General features: G+C 50.4%; 1 protein-coding gene across 1 annotated transcript; it reads right to left on the minus strand.

Annotated features, from left to right (window-relative positions):
• Positions 1-1,026: 1,026 nt before the first annotated feature.
• Rhbg (Rh family B glycoprotein) lies at positions 1,027-12,269 on the minus strand. Its single transcript, XM_038311709.2, has 10 exons — positions 12,028-12,269; positions 5,785-5,971; positions 5,303-5,453; positions 5,056-5,203; positions 3,715-3,881; positions 3,394-3,531; positions 3,104-3,237; positions 2,549-2,670; positions 1,509-1,582; positions 1,027-1,402 (listed from the first exon to the last, which is right to left on the minus strand). Exons 1-10 carry the CDS (start codon positions 12,203-12,205, stop codon positions 1,340-1,342), a joined length of 1,362 nt encoding a protein of 453 aa, XP_038167637.1. The 5' UTR covers positions 12,206-12,269; the 3' UTR covers positions 1,027-1,339.
• Between the last annotated feature and the right edge of the window lie 12,468 nt (positions 12,270-24,737).

Here is a 24,737-nt window from a genome sequence, read left to right on the forward strand (position 1 = left end):
AGTCTGGGCAGCAACGGGGGCAGGGCAGGCCAGCTGGCTGGCCATCACCCATCCGAGCTGGGGCCCAATTCTCCCAGCTGCTTTTCCACAGTGACTTAGAGCTTCCTGCTTCAGTCCTAGGATCCTCACCCAGCAATGGGCAGGGTTCTATGGAGGGGAGAAGGTTGAGGGAACAAGAGGATTAGCTCTCTGGAGAGCATCTCCACCTGAGCCCAGAGAGCCCAGGTGAACACCAGGCAACTCTGCCGTTCTCTGAGGCTGGCCTCCAGGATGCCTCCCTCCCCTTTGGCTTCCTAGCTCTGAAGGACCTTAGTTTGGAGGTAGATGTGGTTGTGCTTGACTTTTGCCAAAAGCCCACTAGCAGGTCAAGTGAGAGGAGGAAGAGGGGTCCCAGTCCCTCCTGATGAAGGGATGAAGTCCCTGTGAGTGGGGTGAAATATGGAATTTCTGACATCATCTGACTCGCAGAAGGGGTGGAGCTCAGAGAAGGCTGTGGCAGCTAGGAAGGCTAGGTTGCAAGGACCTAGGTGAGACCTAGAGCCGGCATCTTCTTCTGCTGGTTTTAGAGTGCCCTCTTGTGGTCAAATGATTTAGGCTACTGGGATTCCAGGCGCCTTCCTCATCCACAACCCAGAGTCTCACCACCTTCCTGAGATCGTAATCCACAGACTCAGGACAGGACTGTGAACTGGCATCGGTTGCTTCTAGCTCTGAGATTTTGTGGTAGGCTACTCCTTCTGATGCCCTTCTTGGGCCTTTTTTCTACTCTGCTCAGAGTGAACCCAGCTGAGGGCCAGGGCAGCAGCAGTTAAGGAAGGACCAGGAAGGATTTGGGGGCAGCATTAGCTGGCTAAACAGGCACAGACTTTCTGACACTGATGCCCCACTGGAGAGGACAGAACTGTCCAGGACATGTATCCAGGAGGATGTGGACCTGAGGAGACTTTGTCAACACTAAGATCTTTGATTGCCTCAAGAACTTGGCCTCAGGAGTTGAAGGGAAGAGACAAATGGAAGGTGTCGGGGTCCTTGGTGATGGTGTTGTTTATCACTCAGTTTCCCATCCAGAGTGGGCCCAGTTCAGCTGTCACTGGGACAGGGTAACCCTGGCCAGTGGGGTAGCAGTCACCTAGGGCTGACTTGGGCCTATTATGACCACAGGAACAAGCTAATGGGTATCCACCTAGAGGTGGTAAGCCCATTCTGGCTCTAGACATCCCTGTAAAATAGTAACAAGGGCTGAGAAGGGCCTCTTGGCAGAAGCTATTGTCTTCTCCAAGGACAGTGTCATGCCTGACAGAAGCCATCCTCTCTGAAGACAGTGTCATACTGGCAGCAATTAGGCCTGGGTCTCCTCAGATCGCATAGACCTCTGGACCTCAGCCTCCTGCTCTCCAGGCACCTGCAAGGCAGGGAGGGGTGAAGGAAATAGGCAAAGAGGCTAGTGGCAGCCCAGAGGTAAGGGCAGGCAGCCTAGGAGGCCGTATGGGGAGAAGCCTGTGTCTTACCTCCCAGTAAACCTGGTCTTCGAAGCATTGGGAGTCTGGAGGGGAATCCAGAAAGGGCAGCCTCAGCAGGAGCCCTGGTTGCCATAGGGAAGGATATGTAAGATTCCCCAGTCCCTACCCAAGGGGGAGGTCGCCACCTAGGAGCACAGGTTAGTAAGCTTGAGGCAAGGCAGACCCAAGCCTATGCCAAGGGCTGCAGAGTGCCCCCTTTCTGAGAAGGTATAGCCCTGCAAGGTGGCTCCCCCCCCCCCCCGAATTCCCCACAAAGAAGCCAGCTGGTGGAAGTGAAGGAATCTGCTTGCGTTCACAGTCCTATTGGGATTCTATTGTGAAGCATAGCTGTGATCTTTTTGTGCCTCCCACATGGGAGGACCCAGAGGAAGTTTACTGCATAAAATGTGACCTGGAAAACGGACTGTGGAGGATGAAGTTTTCAGGATGAGCGCATACATGGGAGGCTAGGGATGTTCTATCACACTTTGTTCATTTTTGTTGGTTTTTTGTTTTGTTTATTGATTTTTGTTTTTTGAGACAGGGTTTATCTGTGTAGTTCTGGCTATCCTGGAACTCACTCTGTAGCCCACCAGGCTGGCCTTGAACTCAGAAATCCACCTACCTCTGCCTCTGCCTCCTAAGTGTTGGGATTTTGTTCTTAAAGCCAGATGTCAGGAGGGACTCTGACCTAAGCCAGTGAACAGACAGCTTCTGTGGAAGGCTTTGTGCTCTGGCCCAGAGTGGGCTTAACCTCCTTTCTGTCTGCTGCTGTCTGGAAGAGGAGGTTGAACTGGCTCCTTCCCAGCAGCTGGGGTTGGACTGCCCTCTAGTGGCACAAGGGAGCGGCACAGGAACGTCAGACCCCATAACCAAGGGTCCTTTCCCCTGGAGGGTGCAATCTCCCACCAGCACCTTTGCTGCACCTTTGCTAGATCGGGCAGGTGTTCTGAGAGGACCTCACGAAGTGCGCGGTATCCCTTGCTCTTCCTCCTGGGCGCCTGTTCTTGGGCCTCTCACCCACCACCCTGCCCGCGAAAGCCACTCACCTCCAAGGCTGCCCCCGACAGAGGCAGACACCAGAGTGACGAACATCCCAAAGAGCTGATAAACCGCCTGAGATGTGGCGCTGCGCTGGCCGGCGGCTATGAGCGGAAATACATTCTGCAGGCTGAAAGGAGACCAATAGGGAAAGATGGCCACTGTGGCATGCAGGTGCGGGCAGCCAGTGGGAGTCCAGGGGTCCCCACTGTCTCACTGAGGCCTTTGTCCGGCCAGGCCTCACTTCTGACCTCCTTTCCTAAGCTAGCCAACCCCACATACCTTCCAGAACCCAGCCCAAGGTCCCTTTTGCCTGCCTACTCCAAGCTCACAGTGTGAATTGTAGACCCCAGGGCTCATTATCTCTTACTGGCCCTGAAGGAAATTGTTTACTCTGTGACCATCCACTTCACTGACCAGGAGGCCAGGCCTGGGCAGGTCCTCAGCTCTCACCATATGGTGGGAGAATGGCCAAATGGGTATAGAGAACAGATGGGGATTTTTTTTTTCTTGGCTCTCAGAGGAGAAGGGAGGTCATTCCAGGGAGGTTGGTGTAGACTCACCCATCTCCATAAGCCTCATGGGTGGCCAGCCAAGTCACCAGGACTCCCAGGAGGGCCCCCAGCAGCCCTGGCATCCCGTGGAGGTTGTGGACACCACACGTGTCTTGTATTTTGAATCTGAATTCAAGGACAGGCTGGAGGACAAGTTGGGTAATCAGCCGTGGGCACTCCACCTACCTCTACCCAGAACCTGGTGGGGGAGGTAGCAGAAGGGCTGGGGATCCCATGTCCCTGGTGCAGGCCCCTTCCCTCAAGTGTTTCTTCTCCCCAGGTCCTGAGAAGCAACCTACCGTAAAGAACTTGTACCCCAAGGTGGAGACAGTCCCAGCCAGGAAGCCAGCTGCCACCGCCCCAAAGGGTGTCAGCATCATTTCGCTTGATGTCCCCACCACAACCCCTCCAGCCAGTGCTGCATTTTGGATGTGGACCTATGGGGACAGAAAAGGGCAAGGTATCTTTTCAGATCATCATGCCCACACCCATTCCAGTGGCCTCTGCTGCTTCTAAAGCCCCTCTGTCATCTGGCCACTGACTCTCCAGCTCTCATTCCCCTGCTTAGAGATCTTAGACATCTCTTCCCTTTGCCAGGCTGCCCGTCTGCTTCCCCCTACCATGTCCAGTCGGCCGTCCCCACTGACAAGGGCTGACAAGGCAAACGTGCTGAGGGTGCTTGCGGTGAGCGAGTAGTACGTGTTCAGTGCTGTCCGATGCTGCCCATCCCCGAGCGCTGTGGGCGCAGAGTTGAAGCTGGGCCAGAAAATCCACAGGAAGATGGTCCCTAAACAGTGGGTAGCCACAGTGAGCAGCTAGTAGTAAGTGGCCCTCGTCACCAGGGGGCGCTGAACTGCAGATAAATTATGCGGCCTGTTTCCTGGCTGGTTCCTGGAATTGTCAGGGAAAAAACCATTTTTCTATGATGAGAGTTGAGGGGATGATGCCCATAAATACTTGTCTCATGGGCCGCTAGGTCTGACTGCTCAGCAGGGGCCTGCACAAGGACATCACTTGCCTAGCTCATGCTGCACTCCGGCTTCCGTCCCCAGCACATACAGACTGGTTTTTTTAAGACAGGATTTCTCTGTGTAGCCCTGACTGTCCTGGAATTCCCACTGTAAACCGGGCTGGGCCTCTAACTCAGAGATCCACCTGCCTCTGCCTCTGGAGTCAAAGATGTGCACTACCACCGCCCAGCCCTTCTCTAAGCAGGCTGGGCCAGCAAGGCAGGAGTCTGTCTGTAACCTTCACTTTGGCTCAAAGTCCTAATACTGCCTCAAGATGAGGACCTTCTCAGTGTCCTGTGCCCAGGGTACAGAAGGCACAGAAGCCCGGCCCCTCCCTACCCTTCCCCAACCACAAGACCTCATATGTGAAAAGCTGCTAAAGCCAAGGAGTGCTTGGCTGCTTCACAGCGAGCCTAAAGTGGGCGAGAAAACCGAGCCAGCCTTGCTCATGCAAGGGCAGGCACTGAGGACCGTTTCCAACACTCCACAGGAAACACGGGCTCCAGATGGCAAGCTGTGAGGGCAGAGAGGGCAGTGTGCCACCTGAGGTGGGAACCTGGGGCAAACAGGCTCTACTGTTCCCGGGTGATCCAGGGCTCCTACCTCCCTGCCTGACTGTGGGGAGGAGTCCTTAGGCTGAGGAGGCCAGCTAAAGCACAGGTGACCAGACCTGGCAGGGGTATAGGAGAAGAAGGACTGTACAGTGGGAGATGGGTCTGGCTTCACACATGTGGGCCGCAGAGCCCCCGGAGGTTTCAAGCAGGACTGAGGTAGATTTCAAAGGCCCAGCGCCTGGTGTGGGCTTCTGTGTACCCCAGCATTGAGTTGTAAGTTAGGGGCAATGACAAGCATGGATTTCAGGCTCCTCCAAAAGCAAGTAGAAAAGACTCAAAGGCCGTCTGACAGTGCCAGGAAGTCTTCCTCATGTCACTTCACCTCAACAGGTCTCACCAATCATGGCAAAGAGGTCAGAATGGTAGACAGAGCTCTGGCGGTGCCTGCTCTTCTCCAGCTGGGATCTGTAGAGGACCCGTGAGAGGAACAGCCCAAAGTAGGCCCCAAACGTGTGGATGGTCATGGACCCTCCAGCATCTCTCACCTGGGAAAGACAGAGGTTGTGAGGCAGCCCCTGCCCCCACCCACTCCTCCTTTCAGGCTGGACCAGCACCTGGGTGGCACCTACTCCTGGCAGACTTACCCCCAGGAGCTTGAGCAGTATGAACTCGTTGACACTAAACAACACTGTCTCCAATAGGGCCATTAGCAGCAGCTGGGCTGGCCCTGTCTTGCCCAGAACAGCCCCAAAAGAGATGAGCACAGCGCCCGCACAGAAGTCAGCGTTGATCAAACTGCAGTTACACAGGGTGGGGGAGAGGCAGAAGGATAAGAAGGTGGCTCCAGGCCTCACCAGGCAGAGGGGCATGGTGGGGCACAGAGAGAAGAGACAGCACCAGAGCACCTCTCCTGGGTATCAGAGGGGTGCCACCCACCCTTGGAGAGGAGAAGCGGGAGGTAGGAGGTGCCATTTTTCACTGGCTGCCAGTCCTCTGGGAGCTGGGGTGGCAAAGGCCTAACTGGAGGGGGAGGGGTGTGTGAATGTAGGTCACACAGGTCAGACAATGTGGAGAACCCTCTGGGGAGCAGGGCCTTTGAGGGTGCCAGGGGCTTACTGTTGCTCACCTCGCCACACTAACGTGGATGTGGCCGCCGTGGAAGGAGTGAAGGAAGCCTTGGACCAGCGTGGCCCACTGCAGGGTGAAGGTGGCCACGAGGAAGGTAAAACCCACGCTGCTGAAGCCATAGCGCTGCAGGAAGACCATGAGAAAGCCAAAGCCTACGAAGACCATGGCGTGCACATCCTGAAAGCCTGCGGGTGCACAGGGGAGGGGCAGAAGGGAGGGACAGGCAGAGTCAGGAGGCCAGCTCCAGTCACACCCACCAACCAATACAGACCCAGCCAGTGTCTGGCGCCTCTAGTCAGGACTGCCTTGAAGCGGCACCACACACGCGTCCTACCCCTGAGCAGCTGGAACAAAGGTCCAGCCTGGAGCAGCAGGGCTAGGCTGCCCTTGCCCCCCATGCTCGAGGGAACAACTAGACTTCCTGCTACAGCAATGGCTCTCCTCCTCCCTCACCCATTTGCTCACCTGTCAGTACGCTCTGCTGCTGCAGCCCTGTCTCCTCTACACACACTTTCCTTCTCTCCCCGTGTGTAGTGTGTACATGTTCTCATGTATTCATGTATATGTATGCACATGGTGAATAGAGAGGTAGGTGTCATGTTTCCCTCCACCATACTCTGCCTTGCACCGAGATAGGATCCTTCAGCGAGCCTGGACCTCACCAACATGAGAGTGGATGGCCAGCAAGCCTTGGGGTCTGTCCTTCTCTGCCCTCAGATCATGAGTGAGTGCTGCTAACCTGATTTTTACTTGTGTGCTGAGGATCTGAACTCGGGTCCTAAAGCTTGCGCAACAAACACTTCACCTACTGAGCCACCTCCCGAGCCACAAGGAAGCCCTTCTTTTTTTTTTTAAGATTTTATTTATTATGTATACAATACAGTGTGCTGCCTCCATGTATGACTGCATGCCAGAAGAGGGTACCAGATCTCATTATAGATGGTTGTGAGCCACCATGTGGTTGCTGGGAATTGAACTCAGGACCTCTGGAAGAACAGTCAGTGTCCTTAACCTCTGAGCCATCTCTCCAGCCCCAAGGAAGCCCTTCTTGATGTTTAACTTCCATCTCTCATCTTTCCAAATCTATACCTCCCTATTGTTAACAGGGACTAAGCCCACCCCCACAGGAACTGGGAGAGGGCAGGCTGCCGTGGCTTGCATGCAGTGGCAGAACCTGGAACCTGTGTCATGTGTGTCAGGTGTGAGGACTGACTTTGTTTCTTTCTGTATGTTGAATTTTTTATGTTACACATCACACTTGCTCTGTTGAGACAGGGCCACACTAAGTAGTCTGGCTTACCTCAGACTTTGGACCTGCCTCAGCTGCCCAAGAGCTGGGCTCACAGCGTGGGACCACACATGACCAGTGTTCCTTGAACTGTTGAGCATATGGTGGGCTTCTGGACATGATGTGGGAGGGTCTTCTGTTTGAGTTGATTTCATTGGCTAATAAAGAAATTGCCTTGGCCCATTTGATAGGCCAGCCCTTAGGTGGGTGGAGTAGACAGAATAGAATGCTGGGAAGAAGGGAAGTTAGTATGCCTCTCCTCTCTGGGTCAGACATGATGGAGCCAGCCACCAGGTCAGACATGCTGAATCTTTCCCGGTAAGACACCACTCGTGGTGTTACACAGATTATTAGATATGTGTTAGTCAAGATGTGAGTAAGAGGCTAAAACTAATGGGCCAAACAGTGTTTAAATGAATACAGTTTGTGTGTTGTTGTTTCGGGTGTAAAGCTAGCCACTGCAAAGCTAGCTGGTGGTTATGAGCTGGGTGGCAGGAATGCAGCCGCCAGCTCCTTCTACATGGACAGAAAGGCTTGGGCCTTTTCTCTTTGCTTTCTTCATAATACAGAGTAATACTGAAAATAAGATTTATACAAATGAGTTGTTGAGTAATTAGCTATATAGATCCAACATTAAAGGAGCTGGGAGACGAATAGCAGGCAAAAGCATTAGCCACACAGGCAAGGCTGATGATCCCAGAACCCATGTAAAAGGCTGGATATGGTAGGCGCAGCTATAATCCCAGTGCTCCCACAGTGACATGGGAGGGGGAGAATCGCCTAGAAGTTCAGTCCAGCTGGCCTGCAACAGCAGCACAGCCACAGAAACGAGATCCTTCTTCAAACAAAGTGAGTGGTTGAACATGGTGTACACTTGAGATGCGTTGAAGGAGGACTGCCCCAAGTTCAAGGTCAGCCTAGGGAATAAGAGCCCCTCTCAAAAAATCATGAACAAAGCTAGGTGTGGTGGTGCACACCCTTTATCTCAGCACCTGATCTTTCTGAGTTCAAGTCCAGCCTGGTCTAGTGAGTTAGTTCCAGGACAGCCATGGCTACATAATAAGACAAACAAACAAACAAACGTGAACAAGCAGAAACAAAACCCACCAGCAAAAAGCCTGTGGGGGTTTCCTTTCTGCAAATGCCTGGGGACAAGGGACATCACCCTAAGTCCTCCTTCCTTTCATACTCCGCATGAGAAATTGCTCTAGGGATGAGAAGATGTCTGTTTCTCACTTGCGAGCAATGGATGTGCTGAGCATCTGCGGATGGGGCCCAGGGTACAGTTCCCACCAAGAAGTCAGTTCCTGCTCTCAAGGGCAGAGTCAGACTGGAGACTCAGATTGACCTTTTTCCTTGGCCACTCAGGAGCCGGAGCTGTGGTGATGCCACGCGTCTACGGTCTCACGCGTCTACGCTCTCACGCGTCTACGCTCTCACGCGTCTACGGTCTCACGCAATCCTCACTTCAGATGCTGTTCTTCATTTTCCCGCTTGTCTTTCCTTATGCAAGCTCACTGTGCAAACGGGGAACCCCAAACGCTCCAGAATCAGAAAGCTTTCAAGCACTAGCATGATGCTATAGTGGAAAATTCCACACCCACCCAGGGTCTCATCCAATGGGCTTTACCTGAAATGCAGGCTTACTAAACCCATTGCATGCAATCACCTTCAGGCTATTTGTATAGAGTATGTGTGGGACGGCTGTAGATTGCTTGTCTAGGCTTGAGTGCCACCCTCAAGGTATTTCATTATGCATACGTAAACACTCCCCAAACCAAAACACTTATGACTCCAAGGACTTTCATAATGATATTCAACTTATATACATTTTTATCATGGATGACCTTGAATTTCTCATAGGAAGAAGCAGGTTCTCAAGCCCGTGTTCTGTGTTGTTTGATCTCAAGAGGCACAGCAAGCTGAACCCTGCTACTGAACTCTGCAAGCAGGAGCCTCGAGAGAAGCCGGCTCAGAGATGTCTGCATGTGTGAGCTGAAACAGATACTAGCAATGCCTTGATCGTTCCTGCAACCCTGGGTGTCCAGGGCGTGTTGTCCACTCCTAAAGCACCACTCCTCAGGGTGACCCAGATCATACGCACAATAGAAAGGAGAGGCACACTTAGAACTCAGGAGCCCCCAGCCTTTTTCCCCGCTAAGACAGGGTCTTACTATGTAGCTCTGACTGTCCTAGAAGTCACTAGGTAGAACAGGCTGGGCCTCAGACTCACAGAGATCTGCCTCCCACTGCCTCCCGAGTGCTGGGATTGAAGGTGTGTGCTACCACACTTGGGCTAGCTTACAATCTTTCAGACTTCTCTGTCTTTTGCTTTGCTCAAACATCCAAGAGGAACTCTTTTTGTTCTTGTCCAAGGACAGCAAGAAACCAAGGGGGCCGGGTGGCATGTTTCAAAGCCCATTCATGCAGGAACTTCTCCCAACTGCTCTGAGCTTGTTTTAAATGCTACTGTTTGCACTGAAAACTCAATCCCAGCCAGGCATGGTGGCACACACTTGTAATTCTGCCCTGCAAGAGGTGGAGGCAGGAAGATGAGGAGGTCAAGGCCAGACTTGACTATGTAATGAGTTGAGGCCAGCCTGAGCTATGTGACACCCTGTCACAAAACAAAACAACAAAACAAAAACAAAAAACAGGGTAGAACAAATAAAACCCCAAATCTTCCGGCTACCACTGCCAGTCCTTCCTCCCAGGGCAAGACTAGGGAAGGCTACGGTTAGGGCTGCCGTTTCAGCATCCGGTGCAGCTGACCTCATGACCTTGGGCACATGACCTGAGGTCTCTCTAAGCCTCAGGTGCCTCCTCTATAAAAGGCAGATATGAAGCGGAGGGGAGTGGGAGCTGCCATCTCTGAGCCTCTCCCACCCCAGCTTCCAGAAAAGAGGCCAAATCTTCCCAGAGCAGGTCACAGTCCCAATCTCTATCTCCCCTAAGATGGCTCTGATTCTAAGACAAGTACCCACTGTGAGCCAGCCCCTGCCCCCACCTGGAGGAGGACTTCCCCCTTTTACTCTGAACCACTTGCTTTGCAGAATAAGATGCTGTAGGCAGGGCACAGCGGTTCACACCCGTGTTCCCCAGTCCTTGGGAAACTGAGGCAGGAAGACGGTAAGTCTAGGACTAGCCTGGGCTACATTGCTAGCCCCTGCCTAAAAGATAAGGTGAGCCAGGTGAGTGAGTATGGCAGGCCCATCTCAATGGGGAGGGAATCACGAACCAAGTCCCAGTGCCACTCTTTTGGTAATTCACCATGTGATCTTGGGTAGGTGAGTGACCTTCCTGGTTCTCTGCCCACATCTGATCTAGAGAGGTAGACCATAGAATCTGAGGGCCCATCCTGTCCTGTCTGCGGGGTACATCTGCCATCTACAGACGGCCTCTGAGAGTGAGCACGCCTGCAGCCGTGGCCCACTGCCACTGCCACACAACCCTTTCATCTTTCCCCGCCCTCTGGCCTTGACCTTTTTCTCTGGACACAGGGACGGACTCGGCTCCATCAAAGCCCAGGCTTCAGGGACCTCACATCTCCCTCCTGCCTAGCTTTCCCCAAACAGCAGGGTCAAAGTCCACAGAAATTGACACCAGGGCAGACAGGCGCTCACTCTGTTTTGATCCTCTTGCTGCCCTCTTGGGGCGGAGAGCCCAGCACTACTGCAGTGGTAAGAGGGGATTCGCGGAGGGATTTGGAACAAACAGGTGGGTTTGGAGGCCGCAAGTGAAGCTGTTCCTGGCCAGCTTAGACAGGGAACCAAAGCTCACCTCCCTCACTTTTCTGACCCATTTCCTCCCAGCTCCCAGCCTCTATAGATGTCAGTTTTAGGGCTTTGGTTTGAATACCAGCTTCCGTGGCCTGGTTACTGGTTCTCTGACACACTTGGGAATGAACTGTGGAGAAGGGGGTGCGGTGGGTGGTTAGGGGTCTGGTGTTTCCTGCTACAGTCCAAAATCTCCCTCAGTCCTCTATGTCCCCACAGCTAAGGCCGGGACAGAGTGAGCGCTGGTCCTGAGTGGGGACAGCCTGCTACCAGCTCAGCTGTAGAAAGTGGGTGGTAACAGTCTCATTGTTTTATTGGGGGAGGGCTCTCATACCCCAGACCTTATCTGAACGTCCTTCAAACTGAGATATTTTTCTTTTTCCTTTTTTGTTTGTTTTGTTTTACCAGACAGTGTTTCTCAGTTTAGCCCTGGCCATCCTGGAACTCACTCTGTAGACCAGGCTAGCCCTGAACTCAGAGATCTGCCTGCCTCTACCTCCCAAGTATTGGGATTAAAAGCGTGCACAAACCCACCTAGGGGCCCTAGTGAGAGGGTGGTTATGTTTGGTTCCAGATACCCAGCACCTCAGTTACAAGCTTGAGGGAGATGCCCTGTCTCCATCTGGGAGTTAACGCCCCATCCGGAACCTTGTTAGGAGGCCTGTGGCCATTGGTGGCGGAGTTTATGCCCCTGCCAAGGATCCCCCACCCGCTTCATGCTAGCCTTGCCCCTGGTGAGCATGTCCAGTTTTGTCTTGCTCTCGGGCCCTCAGATGTCGAGGAAGTTTCACAGCTGTCCCTCTGTTATCCTCTCTAGCACCCTACCTGTCAATCTCAGCAGGCTTCTCTTTCCTGTGCTCAAGCTGGACTCCTAGACGAAGTTGAATTAGCTCCAATGGAAGGTGAGACAAGACATTGATTAACACGGAGCCTATTTGCAAGGGGATTGAAACTTCAGGTCCCCTTACTATGTGACCCTGAGCCTTACCCTTCCTCAGCCTGAGAGAGAGCACGTGCCATCCCAGCAGAGCCTGGAACAAGACGGACACTAGAGGAAGAGGCTATTTTAAAGCCTTGGTTGTCACCTCGGTGGAAGGAGTACCCCCTCATTCAAGCGCCCTTCCCAACATGCCCAGGGCTTAGAGTCTCTGCTTCCCACACCCTCACCCTCACTCACTTGGGTAGCGAAAGTAAAACTCGTTGTCCACATTACTGTGGTTGCCCCAGTGCCACAGGGCAGCGTCGGTTTCGTGGTTGTAGCGGACAAAGACCGCAAAGAGGAGGGCGGTGGCGCCCTGGAAGAGCAGGCACAGCAACGGCAGGACCAGGCGCCGGTGGCGAGGAGTGCGGGCCATGGTGCAGTTGTTCTGTCCCAAACTTGAGCACTGCTGTGCCTGCCAAACCGACTCCTGCAGCTGCAAAAGGGAGGCCCCGCCCCGCGGAGGCCGTGTTGCTCCCAGGGAGCCCCACCCCTCAGCTTGAGGCTGGCAAGGACTCACCGTGCAGGTCAGATCCTGTTTCCCATGGTCCTGCTGAGGCCCAGGTGATGTGTGAGCTTCCCACAACTGTGTCCCAGATGCCAGAAGGGTGGTGGGAGGAGAAAGAGGTCTCCTCAAACCTGGCGTTAGAGAGTAGCACCCAAGATATTAGCATCCCTTAAAAGTCCTGCCAGTTCCCTCCAAAGTTAGGACGAAAGATGGAAAAAGTACTCCCCCATCTGGAGAATGGCAGTGAGACAGAGCTCTCTAGGCTTGGAGGACTAACAAGCCACTTGAGTCCCAGCAGGGGGACCCTTGCTGTCCCCCTCCAATCTGAATTCCCTGGGAGATGGAAGTCTGGGAAGGGGTCCTTCCTACAGAGCTGTCCCCTGGGGTCTTGGCTAACACTCAGACTCCTCTGAGAACTTTCTTTGCCTGGCTTGGCAGCTAAACCGATGGCCCCTCTCAGAAGCCCCTGCCTCTAACACCTGAGTGCTGAGCTGAGATTGTGGCTCCAAAAAGAGGGGCTGTAGAGCTCACAGAGTCATGGAAGGGGCTGCTAGTCACTGGGTGCTGGGTCCCTGAAGGACTCTAGCAGACAGAGACTCTGGCACTGTGGGTGCGGACACCTGCCATCCACAGGGGCCTTGTCCTTTCTCCACTGCTTCCTTGTCCAGTTCCTCCACTGTCCCATCAGGGAATTGAGCCTCCATCCTACCCTTGTGTGGACTCTGGAGAACACCTGGATTCTAGGTGTCCAGTTTCCTGTCAAGGATCCAGCCAGGCACATGAAAGGTCAGGGTTCAGCTCTGGTGGCACGGCTCTCATCTGGAACATGTGGGCTCCACTCAGAGACTTTCCATCACTCCTCAGTCAGCAGATAGGTTGTTTTCAGGTCCCTTGGGGAACCAGAGAGATTGTCTGGTAAACAGCCTTTAGATAATGGCTCAGGGGGCTGGAGAGATGGCTCAGAGGTTAAGAGCACTGGCTGCTCTTCCGGAGGTCCTGAGTTAAATTCCCAGCAACCACATGGTGGCTCACAACCATCTGTACTGAGATCTGGTGCCCTCCTCTGGCGTGTGGACATACATGGAGGCAGAATGTTGTATACATAATAAATAAATAAATCTAAAAAAAATAGATAATGGCTCAGCATCTATGGGACCCCCACAGGTCACCTCCTATCCCCTGAGCCCTGCTTGGGGTCAGCACTTGCTTGGGTTGTTCCAGCAGGCCTATACAGCCCCTGGAAGGGGTCTGCCTTCCAAGCTCCCAGTCCTGGAGCTATAAGCAGAGGCTCTGGTGCAGGGATATAACAGGCTGGGTGCTGGAAGCCCCTGCCCAGCAGGTGTCAGTGCTTCAGTTACTAAATCGGGGAGGGCTTTAGAAGTCCCTTGGAAGGGCAGAAGAGCTGGGACAGGATGTGGTCAGCACATGAGACTCATGACATGTGACCTGGGTGTATTAACAATGTGTGACAGATACCAGTTGTCATCCTTTCTAGCCCAATACAGCGAGACCCCGAAGGCCTTCCCTAAGACTCCCCTGCCAGTGTGCTATCTAGGAGAGGCCCAGTCCTGACTCTCGCTCTTGGTCCTCCATCCTACAACCCTGTGAAGACTTCAGCCCTCACGCCTTTCTCAGTCACAGGCCTCTGAGAGGCAGATGCAATCACCAGCCCGTTCTGTCTAGTCTTGAGGTTTGCCTAATCTCTTACTTTCCATCTCTGGCTTCCAGCCATGACCAGCCAAGCATTTAAAGGGCCAAGGGGAACTGATGTCTCCTGCCTGCCCTGACTGGGCCTAGGCAGGTTGTCCCTGGGGAATCAAGAATCTGAGGTCATTAAGTAACTCAGTGTTGACCCAGTAAGCTCTCCGCAAGGGCTACATCCTTCCTCTCCCTGCTGCCTTGGTTCAGGGTCCTAGAGCTGCTGTTCCCATTCATCTCATTGGCCATCTCCAGTGTACTTAGGGGACAAGAAAGAAAGATCAGCAAAGCTATGGTCACACAGCATCCCTCTCTCCATCCCTCCCTCCCTCCCTCCCCCCTCCTTCCCTTCATATCTGTACTGTATGATTTCAGGCAGTTTACTGACTGCTCCTTAGGCTCCAGTTTCCTCGCCTGTGAGAATAGTAACATTTCCTACAAGGAGTTCAAATAATCTGTATAGATTGCTGGCATGTTAGCAAGCACTAAACAGATGTGGTGATTACTTTAATCTGATTGGCTACAAAGGTCAGCAAATGGATCACTAGTGGCAACACTCTGAAGCCCAAGGAAAAAGCAGGTGCAGGCGACTCTGTCCCCATGCGGGTCTAGGCTAGGCATTTTCTGAAAACACACTCCTTGCTTCCCCCTTTTTTTTGAGGTCTCATGTAACTCATACTGGCTTTAAACTTGCTGTTTAGTGGAGGGAGACCTTGAATTTAGGGTCTGCTCGCCTCCACTTCCCCAGGACTAGGATTATAGGCACATGACATCACCCCTGGGTTATTTTTTGTTTGTTTTTTTTGAAACAGAGTCTCACTAGGTAGCCAAGAAGGCCTCAAACTAGAGGCAATCTTCCTGCTTTAGTCTCCCAAGTGCTGGGGTTATAGGTATGTTATAGCAACATGCCAGCTACACACAGTTCTTAAGCGGATTTAGGCAAAGGAAGAACTTTCCTTCATTCAGCAAGCACAAGTTGAGAGCCTGCTATGTGTTGTCGCTGTGCTGGACCTTGAGGACATTGGCAGCGCAATGTCCGTCAAGGGTGGTGAGCAGACACACTATGCTGTCCCTACACTACCCTAGCCCTCTCCTGTGAGAACGGCAAAAAGGCTATGCCAGGAAGCTCATCTCTTCTGTGAGGATGAACCCCAGACTTCAGTCTCGTCCAAACCAGCAGCCACTATGGCACTGTCCAAACAATACTGTCATACATACACAGTACATATTAATCCAATGTCATTCCTCTCTAGAGGGCTGCCAGGTTAGCCTCTGTTAAAACTTGTTTAGGGGCTTTCAGTGACCTTGAATTCCTAATTCTCCTACCCAAAGTCAGGATAAAAGGCAGGCGTCTCACACGGCACCCATGGTGGCGTTTTCACGAATATCTGTAGCAAGTATAAAAATGTTTCTTGCATACATATGGTCTGGGACAGGAGCATTGTAAAACTTATCAGTCCCTACTGAAGGCCTGGCGTGGGCTGTAGAGGCAGGAAGACATGAGATGCAGGAGGCGGCCACCAAAGGCATCAGACTGGCCTGAGAACCGACCTCACCTCTGAGGCAGACATCCAGGGCCACAGGTTGCCTACTCTGAGACTTTCCTCTGACAGCCTGGCCCTCACAGAGGGCTTGTGAGATCTGTTTCTCAGTTCCTATTGTTTGAGACACCCAGATGAGGTGGCTGCCTTGGGGGTGCATATGGATCCACCGTACATGGCCTCCATCTCACTTTTTCTACAAGGTCTAGCCACCTGGAGGTGTCCCAAGAAGAGGAGGGCGCACCTCATGTTCTTGACTCGGACTGTGCATGCTCTCTCTCTTTCATAATCTTCTTTTTAATGATTTTATTTGTTTCACGTGCATTGGTGTCTTCCCTGCATGTGTGTCTGTGTGAGGGTGTCAGATCCCCTGGAGCTGGACTTACAGACAGTTGTGAGCCGTCATGTGGGTGCTGGGAATTGAACGCAGGTCCTCTGGAAGGGCAGCCAGTGTTCTTAACCTCTGAGCCATCCTCCAGCTCCACAGCTGTGCCCTCTTAATGACTATTTTATCACCTTATTTTGCAATTTGTTTGTTTCAGCTTGAGACAGAATTTCACTCTGTAATGTAAGTGGAGACTGCTTGATTGTTTCCCTGCCTCCCAGGCCTGAATAATCACACCTCTTACATCTTAAATTAGCTCATTTCTTTTAATCTGTGTATCACCACAAAGCTGTGGCCTACCAGTAAGTTCCAGCATCTTCCTTCTTTAGCAGCTACATGGCATCTCCCTGACTCCACCTTCTTTCTCCTTGTATTCAGTTTAGTTTTTTCTGCCTAGTTCTATTCTGCCCTGCTGTAGGATAAAGGTGCTTCTTTTTTTTTTTTTTTTTTTTTTTTTTTTTTTTTTTTTTTTTTTTTTGGTTTTTCGAGACAGGGTTTCCCTGTAGTTTCTAGAGCCTGTCCTGGAACTAGCTCTTGTAGACCAGGCTGGCCTCGAACTCAGAGATCCGCCTGCCTCTGCCTCCCGAGTGCTGGGATTAAAGGCGTGCGCCACCACCGCCCGGCATAAAGGTGCTTCTTTATTAACCAATGGCAATAAAACATATTCACAGCATACATAGGGGAATCCCACATGTAGCCCAGGCCAGTGGCTTCACTGGCTATAACTCCAGCTCTGAGATTGAATGCTCTGACTGGTATACACGCATATACATACACAATATAATAATAATAAATCTCTAAGGATCAGGTGTAATTTCAAGACCAACATAGTCTACACAGCGAGCTTCAGGACAGCCAAGAACACACAAAGATAATCTGTCTCAAAAAATCAAAACAATAACAAAAAACCTTGTGCAACACTCCTGTCTTAGCCCCCGAGAGCTGGGCTTACAGTCCTATACCACCATGCCCAGCTTCACTTTTTTTAAATTTTCTCAGCCAGATAAATTTGTATGAAACATTATTCTTCTCACTGTCAAGAACAGGAGAAAAGGGCAGTGATGGCACAGACCTTTAATCCCAGCACTCAGGAGGCAGAGGCAGGCCGATCTCTGTGGGTTCAAGGCCAGCCTGGTCTACAGTTCCAGGACGGCCAGGGCTGTTACACGGAGAAACCCTGTCTCAAAAAGCAAAACAAAAGAATAGGAGAAAAAATTAAAAAAAAAAAAACCCTGCACTGCACAGTGGTGCCCACCTGTAATCCTGATACTCTGGAGGCTGAGGCAGCCAGAGTAAGCACTGAAAGTCAGCATAGGTTATACAGTGAGATGCTGCCCCCCTCCCAAAAAAATAAAATACCAAACCCTGAATTTTCACAGGTGTAAAACTTAATCATCAAGAAATAATTATTCGGGAGCTGGAGTGATGGCTCGGGGGTTAAAAGCACTGGCTGCTCTTCCAGAGTTCAATTCCCATACCCACATGGTGGCTCACAAGCATGTACAATGAGATCTGGTGCCCATTTCTGGTATGTATATACATAATAAATAAAGATTTTTTTAAAAAAAAGAAATAATTATTCTGGGTGTGGTGACCCACACCTTTAGTTCCAGCACTTGGGAGGAAGAGGCAGGAGAATTTCTGTGTGTTCAAGGCCAGCCCAGTATACACAGTGAGTTCCAGTTTAGCCAGAACCACACAGTAAGACCCTGTCTCAAAAAAATGAACTGGAGCTCGGGATGTACTGCAGTTGGTAGAGCATTTGCCTAGAATGCATGGAACCCTGGTTTGCTCTCCAGCACTGAATACACCAGATACTGTGACACACACGATCTCCAGCACCGAATATACCAGGTACGGTGACACACTCTCCAGCACCGAATACACCAGGTACGGTGACACACACACCCTCCAGCACTGAATACACTAGGTATGGTGACACACACGCTCTCCAGCACCGAATATACCAGGTACGGTGACACACATGCCCTCCAGCACTGAATACACCAAGTAAGGTGACACACATGCTCTCCAGCACTGAATACACCAGGTACGGTTACACACACACTCTCCAGCACCGAATACACCAGGTACGGTGACACACACCTGGAATCCCCGCACTTGGGAGGTAGAAGCTGGAAATTGGAGGTCATTTTCAGCCGCATAATGAAGTCAAGGTTAGCATGGGCTATAAGAGTCCCTGTCTCAATAAAAACAATTTCAGTGTTTTAAACTGCATCACTATCTGAAGTTTGTGGTCTGAATTTTTGCCAAACTCCCACCAAGCAGTTTGCACATGTGATATGATAGAACATCCCAGAAGAGCCTGTCTTCAGAAGGGAGAAGACAGGCTGGACCAGGGGAAGACAGACAGAGGCGTCATGGAACTTGGAGGTGAACCCACCAGAATCCTGACTCTTTTCTCCTAATTCTCTTCCAAGGTCTGGATCCAGTCAACAACAATCTGAGGTAGGATGGGATGTAGACAGAGGAGGGTGTAAAGGAACTCATGTGCTCAGCTCTAGAGAAGGGAGGCCTAGGCCGGAAGGGGCGCCAGTCGCCAGTCACAAAGAGCTTTCAGAAAGGCGATAGAGTTAGACCTGGGCCCTGCTCCAGGAAGAGTCTCCTGGGACAGTCCATGAAGGGCTGGTCCTTCTCTGGCAAGTCTGCAGCTGGAATTGTCACTGGGAGAGCCTTGAACAAGAGGGTTATCTTAGAGACACCATGACCAAGGCAACTCTTACAAAAGAAAGCATTTAACTGAGAGCTTGCTTAAAGTTTCAGAGGCTTAGTCTGTTGTCCTCATGGCAGAGGCTTAGTCTGCTGTCCTCATGGCAGAGAGCGTGACAACAGAAAGGCAGGCATGGTGCTGGACAAGTCATTGAGAGCGACATCCTGATCCACAGCGAGAGTGACACTATGTTTGGTGCAAGCTTTTGAAACCACAAAGTCCACTCTCAGTGACAAAGCCTCTCCAACAAGGCCACACCTCCTAGTCTTTCTCTCATCAGTCTACCAGCTGGGAACCAAGCATTCAAATATATGAGCCTTGGGCTGGAGAGATGGCTCAGCGGTTAAGAGCATTGACTGCTCTTCCAGAGGTCCTAGGTTCAATTCCCAGCACCCACATGGCAGCTCCCAACTGTCTGGAACTTCAAAATCTGATCTCCTCACACAGACATACATTCAGGCAAAATACATAAATTATTTAAAAAAAAAAAAAAAACAAGTGGGGCTGGAGAGATGGCTCAGCGGTTAAGAGCATTGCCTGCTCTTCCAAAGGTCCTGAGTTCGGTTCCCAGCAACCACATGGTGGCTCACAACCATCTGCAGGCATACACACAGACAGAATATTGTATACAAAATAAATAAATAAATACATACATACATACATACATAAATAAATAAATATTTTTAAAAAACAAGCATATGAGCCTCTAGAGACAATAATCATTCTAAACACCATAAGGGATAATAGTCTAGAACCCCTCCCCAACACCAGGACATTGTTGAAGTGTTCCACAGATGATGAACACTGAATGCTAGCACTTCCCGAGTGTACTACTCCAGTTGAAGGGACTCTGAACTGGCACCCTAACCTTGAGTGTGTGTGAGAACCACCTCTGCCGGGGGAAGAACTTGGGGGTAAAAAACGTCAACTTTTGACTCCATCATGTGAGTTTTCACTGAAGGGCTCGAAAGCAGTCTCATGCTGTCAGACAACGTCAGTGTGTAGCCAGAGTCACACAGCACTAATCTGTGGTGGCAGCGAGTTCTTGGGCCCTGCTCTGGTCCCAGTGAGTCAGAACCCCGGTGACTCTGCTGAACATCAGAGTTGGAGAAGCAAGTGTCCAGGGGAAACCCATCCCACCTCACTCTTGAAGTCCTGGAGTCTGTGGGAAACAAAGGCCCAAAGTCTCCTCCTCTCTTAAACAAGAAACTTGCTCTAGTGCTCAGCCCACAGGACAAACCAGTCCGACCTGAGAGGACAGCTCTTTACCTCTGTGTTCCTGTCACATACCATAAAAAAGCGAAATAGCTGGGTGTGGTAGCTGAAGCCTGTAATCCCAGCACTTGAGGAAGGGGCAGAAGGATTGCTGTGAGTTCAAGGCCTTCTTTTTCTTTTTAAAAATACTCTTTACATTTATTTATTTATTCATTTGTGTGTGTGTGTGTGTGTGTGTGTGCATACACGTGTGCCCAGGAGGGCACAAGCATGCCACAACCTACATGTGGAGGTCAGATGACAACTTTCAAGAGTTAGTTCTCTCTTTCCACAATGTAGGAGCCAGGGAATGAACTCAGATCACCCCGTCTGGCCACGAGAGCTGTCTAATGAGTCACCTTGCCAGCCCTCCCTTTCTTTTTTGAGACTGAGCTATGTAGCCCAAGTCAATCTGCTTCCCAAGTGTTGAGATTACAGATATGCACCACGCTCCTTGGTCTTCATCCCATCACCAAGATCTGAGTTTCAGCACAAGGAAGGACTTGCCCTTGAAAAGGACCAACTCGATGTCTTAGTCACCGTTCTATTGCTGTGAAGAGACACCATGACCATGGCAACTCTTACAAAGGGAAGCATTTACTTGAGTGACTTACAGTTTGGAGGTTTAGTCCCATTATCATCATGAGGAAAGCATGACAGCATGCAGCAGACATGGTGCTGGAGAGGAGCTGAGAGTTCTACATCAAGATCCACAGGTGGCAGAAAGACAGAGACACTGAACCTGACTTGAGCATTTGAAACCCCAAGCCCTACAGCTAGTGACACACTTCCTCCAACAAGGCCACACCTACTCCAGAATCCCTGTCAAACAGTGACACTTAATGAATTGAATGACCACGCATCAGACAGATGAGCCTAGGGGGCATCTTACTCAAACCACCATGTCAACTTACCCAGCGAAGAAAATGGTGACTGAGTGCGCTGTTTGCCTAGTCCCTGGGCAAAACACCTGTGCCAGTCATATTGGGATGGGAAAACTCAACTCCTGTGTCAGAAATCCAGCTAGATATGGTAACACCTGCCTGTAACTCCAGAGCTCTGGATGCCAAAACAGAAGGACTGAGAGTTCAAGGTTACCCTGTGTGGCAGAGGGAGATCTTGTCTCTTAAAACCAAGAGCTGAGGGCTGGACAGATGGCTCAGAGGTTAAGAGCATTGCCTGCTCTTCCAAAGGTCCTGAGTTCAATTCCCAGCAACCACATGGTGGCTCACAACCATCTGTAATGGGGTCTGGTGCCCTCTTCTGGCCTGCAGGCATACACACAGACAGAATATTGTATACATAATAAATAAATATTTAAAAAAATTAAAAAAAAAAACAAGAGCTGAAGATGCAGCTTAATGGTGCAGCCTTGGTGTAACATGTACAAGGCCGTAGGTGGGTCCAAGTCCCATTGCTGGAACAAAGAAACCAACAAAATAAGCAAAAAAAAAACAAACTGTAGACACAGTCAACAGCAGGACTTTGGTGGGTGGTGGGAGCGGAGTTGGGGATGGGTAGTTCAGAATATGGCTCTAGTTGTGAGGCCTCAGCATGTCCAGTTATCAGCTCCAGGAGGCACAGAGGGCAAGAGGTACACAGGTGCCTCTCAGTTTTTTTTCTAGGCTATTTTGTTTTTTAGCCTCAGAGCACTGAAAAGCCATCTAAACTAGAAAAGAAGCCAGGACCTGGAGAGGCAGAGAAAAGAAAACTTCAGCCTCTACTATACAATACGCCCAGGTAGGAATGAAGAGAAAAAAGAGGGAAGCTCACAGGACTTGCCTCTCTGTGAGGCTGCATAATCAGAAAACAAATGAAGGAGGAGGGAGACTCTCTGGGGGACCTGCCTGCACATTGGGCAGACAGCTCTGGGGATGCAGCTTTACTGGACATTAGAAAAGTTAAGGACCTAAAACAAGGAACCTCAGAACACTCCACATACTGATAAGAACATCTACCTGGCATGGTACTTGGGGAAGTTTGACTTTTCCTTCATTTCCCATCACCTTGATGCATCCCCATCTAACACTGCTGACCATGCCGGATGAAGTCTTAGTGTTGCAGCTGCCCAAAGTCACACATGCTCCTGTACACAGCCCCAGTAAATTCACTGATCACTGTGATAGGTTTCTATTGCGGCAATAAACACCATGACCAAAGGCAACTTGGGGTTTACTTCTCCTTATTGGATATAGTGCATCATCATGGGAAGCATGGGCAGGAGCTCAAGACAGGAACTTGGAGGCAGGAACTGAATTAGAGACCATGGAGGAGTGCTGCTTAACGACTTGCTCCCCATGGCTTGCTCAGTTCCCTTTCTTTTTTTTTAATCATGTAACTAAGCATTTACTTCTTTTAAAAAAATATTTATTTATTTATTATGTGTACAGCATTCCTTCCATGTGTGTCCGCATACCAGAAGGGGGCACCAGGTCTCATTATAGATGGCTGTGAGCCACCATGTGGTTGCTGGGAATTGAACTCAGGTCCTCTGGAAGAGCAGTTAGTGCTCTTAACCACTGAGCCATTTCTCCAGCCCCTCAGTTCCCTTTCTTACACCACCCAGGCCCACCTATCCAGGGATGGTACTGTTGTGCCCAAGCTGAGATCCCCAGAGAGATCACCACCAGAATCCGGTCGAGTCCAGAATGCAAAAGCAAGGTTTATTTCTGCGTGCAAAATTCAAACCAGCTAGCTGGGAGCTCAAATCCTCCACTCATGAAGCAGTGCGGTAGGGAAAGCTCCCGTTTCTCATTTGGGGTTGACATTATATAGGCAAAAACCGCAAGCCAGGTTTACTCAGGGTCAAGGGGGTTGGTTTTGTTGAGTACAGGGTATGGACTCCTTCTGCTTCTGTGCATGCCCCCTGCTCTCCCCCTGCTTCTGTCTAGACCACAAAGCTGGGTGACACTTGAATGAATTGACAGGTGGCTAGCTGCTAGGAGCACTTCATGGTTTATACTTCTGCAGAGGTTTCTGGTTTCAACTAGCTCTTGATGTTGCAGACTTTCTTGAACCCAGTGCCTTAACCAGCTCCTGATCAAAGTTTCTTAAAATTTTCCGTGTCCTTACAATACCACCCACAGTAAGCTGAGCCCCCACACACACACCAATCAGCAATCAAGGAAATGCCATGAGCTGGATGGTGGTGGTGATCACCTTTAATCCCAGCACTCAGGAGGCAGAGGCAAGCAGATCTCTGAGTTCGAGGTCAGCCTGGTCTACGGAATGAGTTCCAGGACAGCTAGAGCTATACAGAGAAACCATGCTTCGGAAGGAAGGAAGGAAGGAAGGAAGGAAGGAAGGAAGGAAGGAAGGAAGGAAGGAAGGAAGGAAGGAAGTTATAAAGAGAGAGAGAGAGAGAGAGAGAGAGAGAGAGAGAAAGAAAATGTTCATGGCTAGTTTCTCTGAGATTTAAATCATGAGGGCATTGCAAAGGAACCATTGTATGATGCAATAGCACCAATTCTGTAAGCCCTAGGGTTCCTCCCAGCTCCAGCACTCTGGAACTCTAAGACAATGACCACACTGATGTAGGATTACCTACCTTTGTATGCTGTGAATATGTTTTATTACCATTGGTCAATAAAGAAGTTCCTTTGGCCTATGGCAGAGCAGAATATAGCTGGGGGGAGAAGTAAGCTGAATATAGGGACAAAGAAGGTAACATCAGAAAAATGCCATGTATTTGGCAAAGGAGAAAGACACCAGAGGCTTACCGTAAGCCACAATCTCTTGGTGATATATAGATTAATAGAAATGGGTTAATTTAAAATGTAAGAACTAGCTAGGAATATACCTAGGCCATTGACCAAACAGTATTATATTTAATAAAGCTTCTGTGTGATTGAGTCTATGGAGCCAGGAAACTAAAGCATATCTCATTTTATACCACACAATCCAGAGTGTTTTATCAAGGCAGAGAATCTGACTTACAGAGGGTGGCCTTGCTGAGCCAGAAAGTGCATGCGTGTCAGAGGGTGCGCACATGGCTTGCTGAGCCAGAGGGTGCAAGCGTGGTCATGCCGAGTCAAACAGGCAAGCACACTCAGAGGGCGGTTCTCCCATCTTTTATTCCTGACACAAAGGGTTGGTATGCAGCTGGTAATCAGAATGTGATCTTGAGCATTGGGTGAAACCTTATGCACATATTTTAATTTCAGGAAATTAAATGACCTGAATATGCTGACCCTGGAGGAATTTGAATTTCTGCCAAGTGGCTTCTTCACAATTTTTTAAATGAAGTAGTTTTTTTGTCTTTTTGTTTTGTTTTGTTTTGTTTTGTTTTGTTTTGTTTTTTGAGATAGGGTTTCTCTGTGTAAAAGCCCTAGCTGTCCTGGAACTTGATTTGTAAGCCAGGCTATCCTCAAACTCACAGAAATCTGATGTGGGATTTTCCTCTGTATGCTGTGATTACTATTAATGAATAAAGAAACTGCTTTGGACCTATAGCATGGGGGGAAACTGCTTTGGACCTTATAGTAGGGGGGAGGGGGAGAACTGCTTTGGACCTATAGTGGGTGAGGGGACTTCTTTGAACCTATAGCAGGGGAGAGGGGAACTGCGTTGGACCTTATAGCAGGGATTCACCTGAGACAGACGCTGGGAACTTTAGCGGGTAAGCCGTCATGTGGCGATACACAGATTAATGGAAATAGGTTAAATTAATATAAGAGTTAGCCAATAAGAAGCTAGAGCTAATAGGCCAAGCAGTGATTTAATTAATACAGTTTCTGTGTGATTATTTCAGTGTTGGGCAGCCGGATGAACAAGCGGCTCCTTGCAACAGAA

Source organism: Arvicola amphibius, chromosome 14 (assembly GCF_903992535.2).
Source record: "Arvicola amphibius chromosome 14, mArvAmp1.2, whole genome shotgun sequence".
Classification (NCBI taxonomy): Eukaryota; Metazoa; Chordata; class Mammalia; order Rodentia; family Cricetidae; genus Arvicola; species Arvicola amphibius.

Bases quoted from the DNA above. Each gene is read 5' to 3' on its own strand.
- Rhbg (XM_038311709.2), bottom strand. From the start codon at position 12,205: ATGGCCCGCACTCCTCGCCACCGGCGCCTGGTCCTGCCGTTGCTGTGC. The intron at 5,972-12,027 runs GTGAGTGAGGGT...GTGCACCCGCAG, and splicing joins GTTTTACTTTCGCTACCCAA to GCTTTCAGGATGTGCACGCC. The intron at 5,204-5,302 runs GTAAGTCTGCCA...TGTCTTTCCCAG, and splicing joins TACTGCTCAAGCTCCTGGGG to GTGAGAGATGCTGGAGGGTC.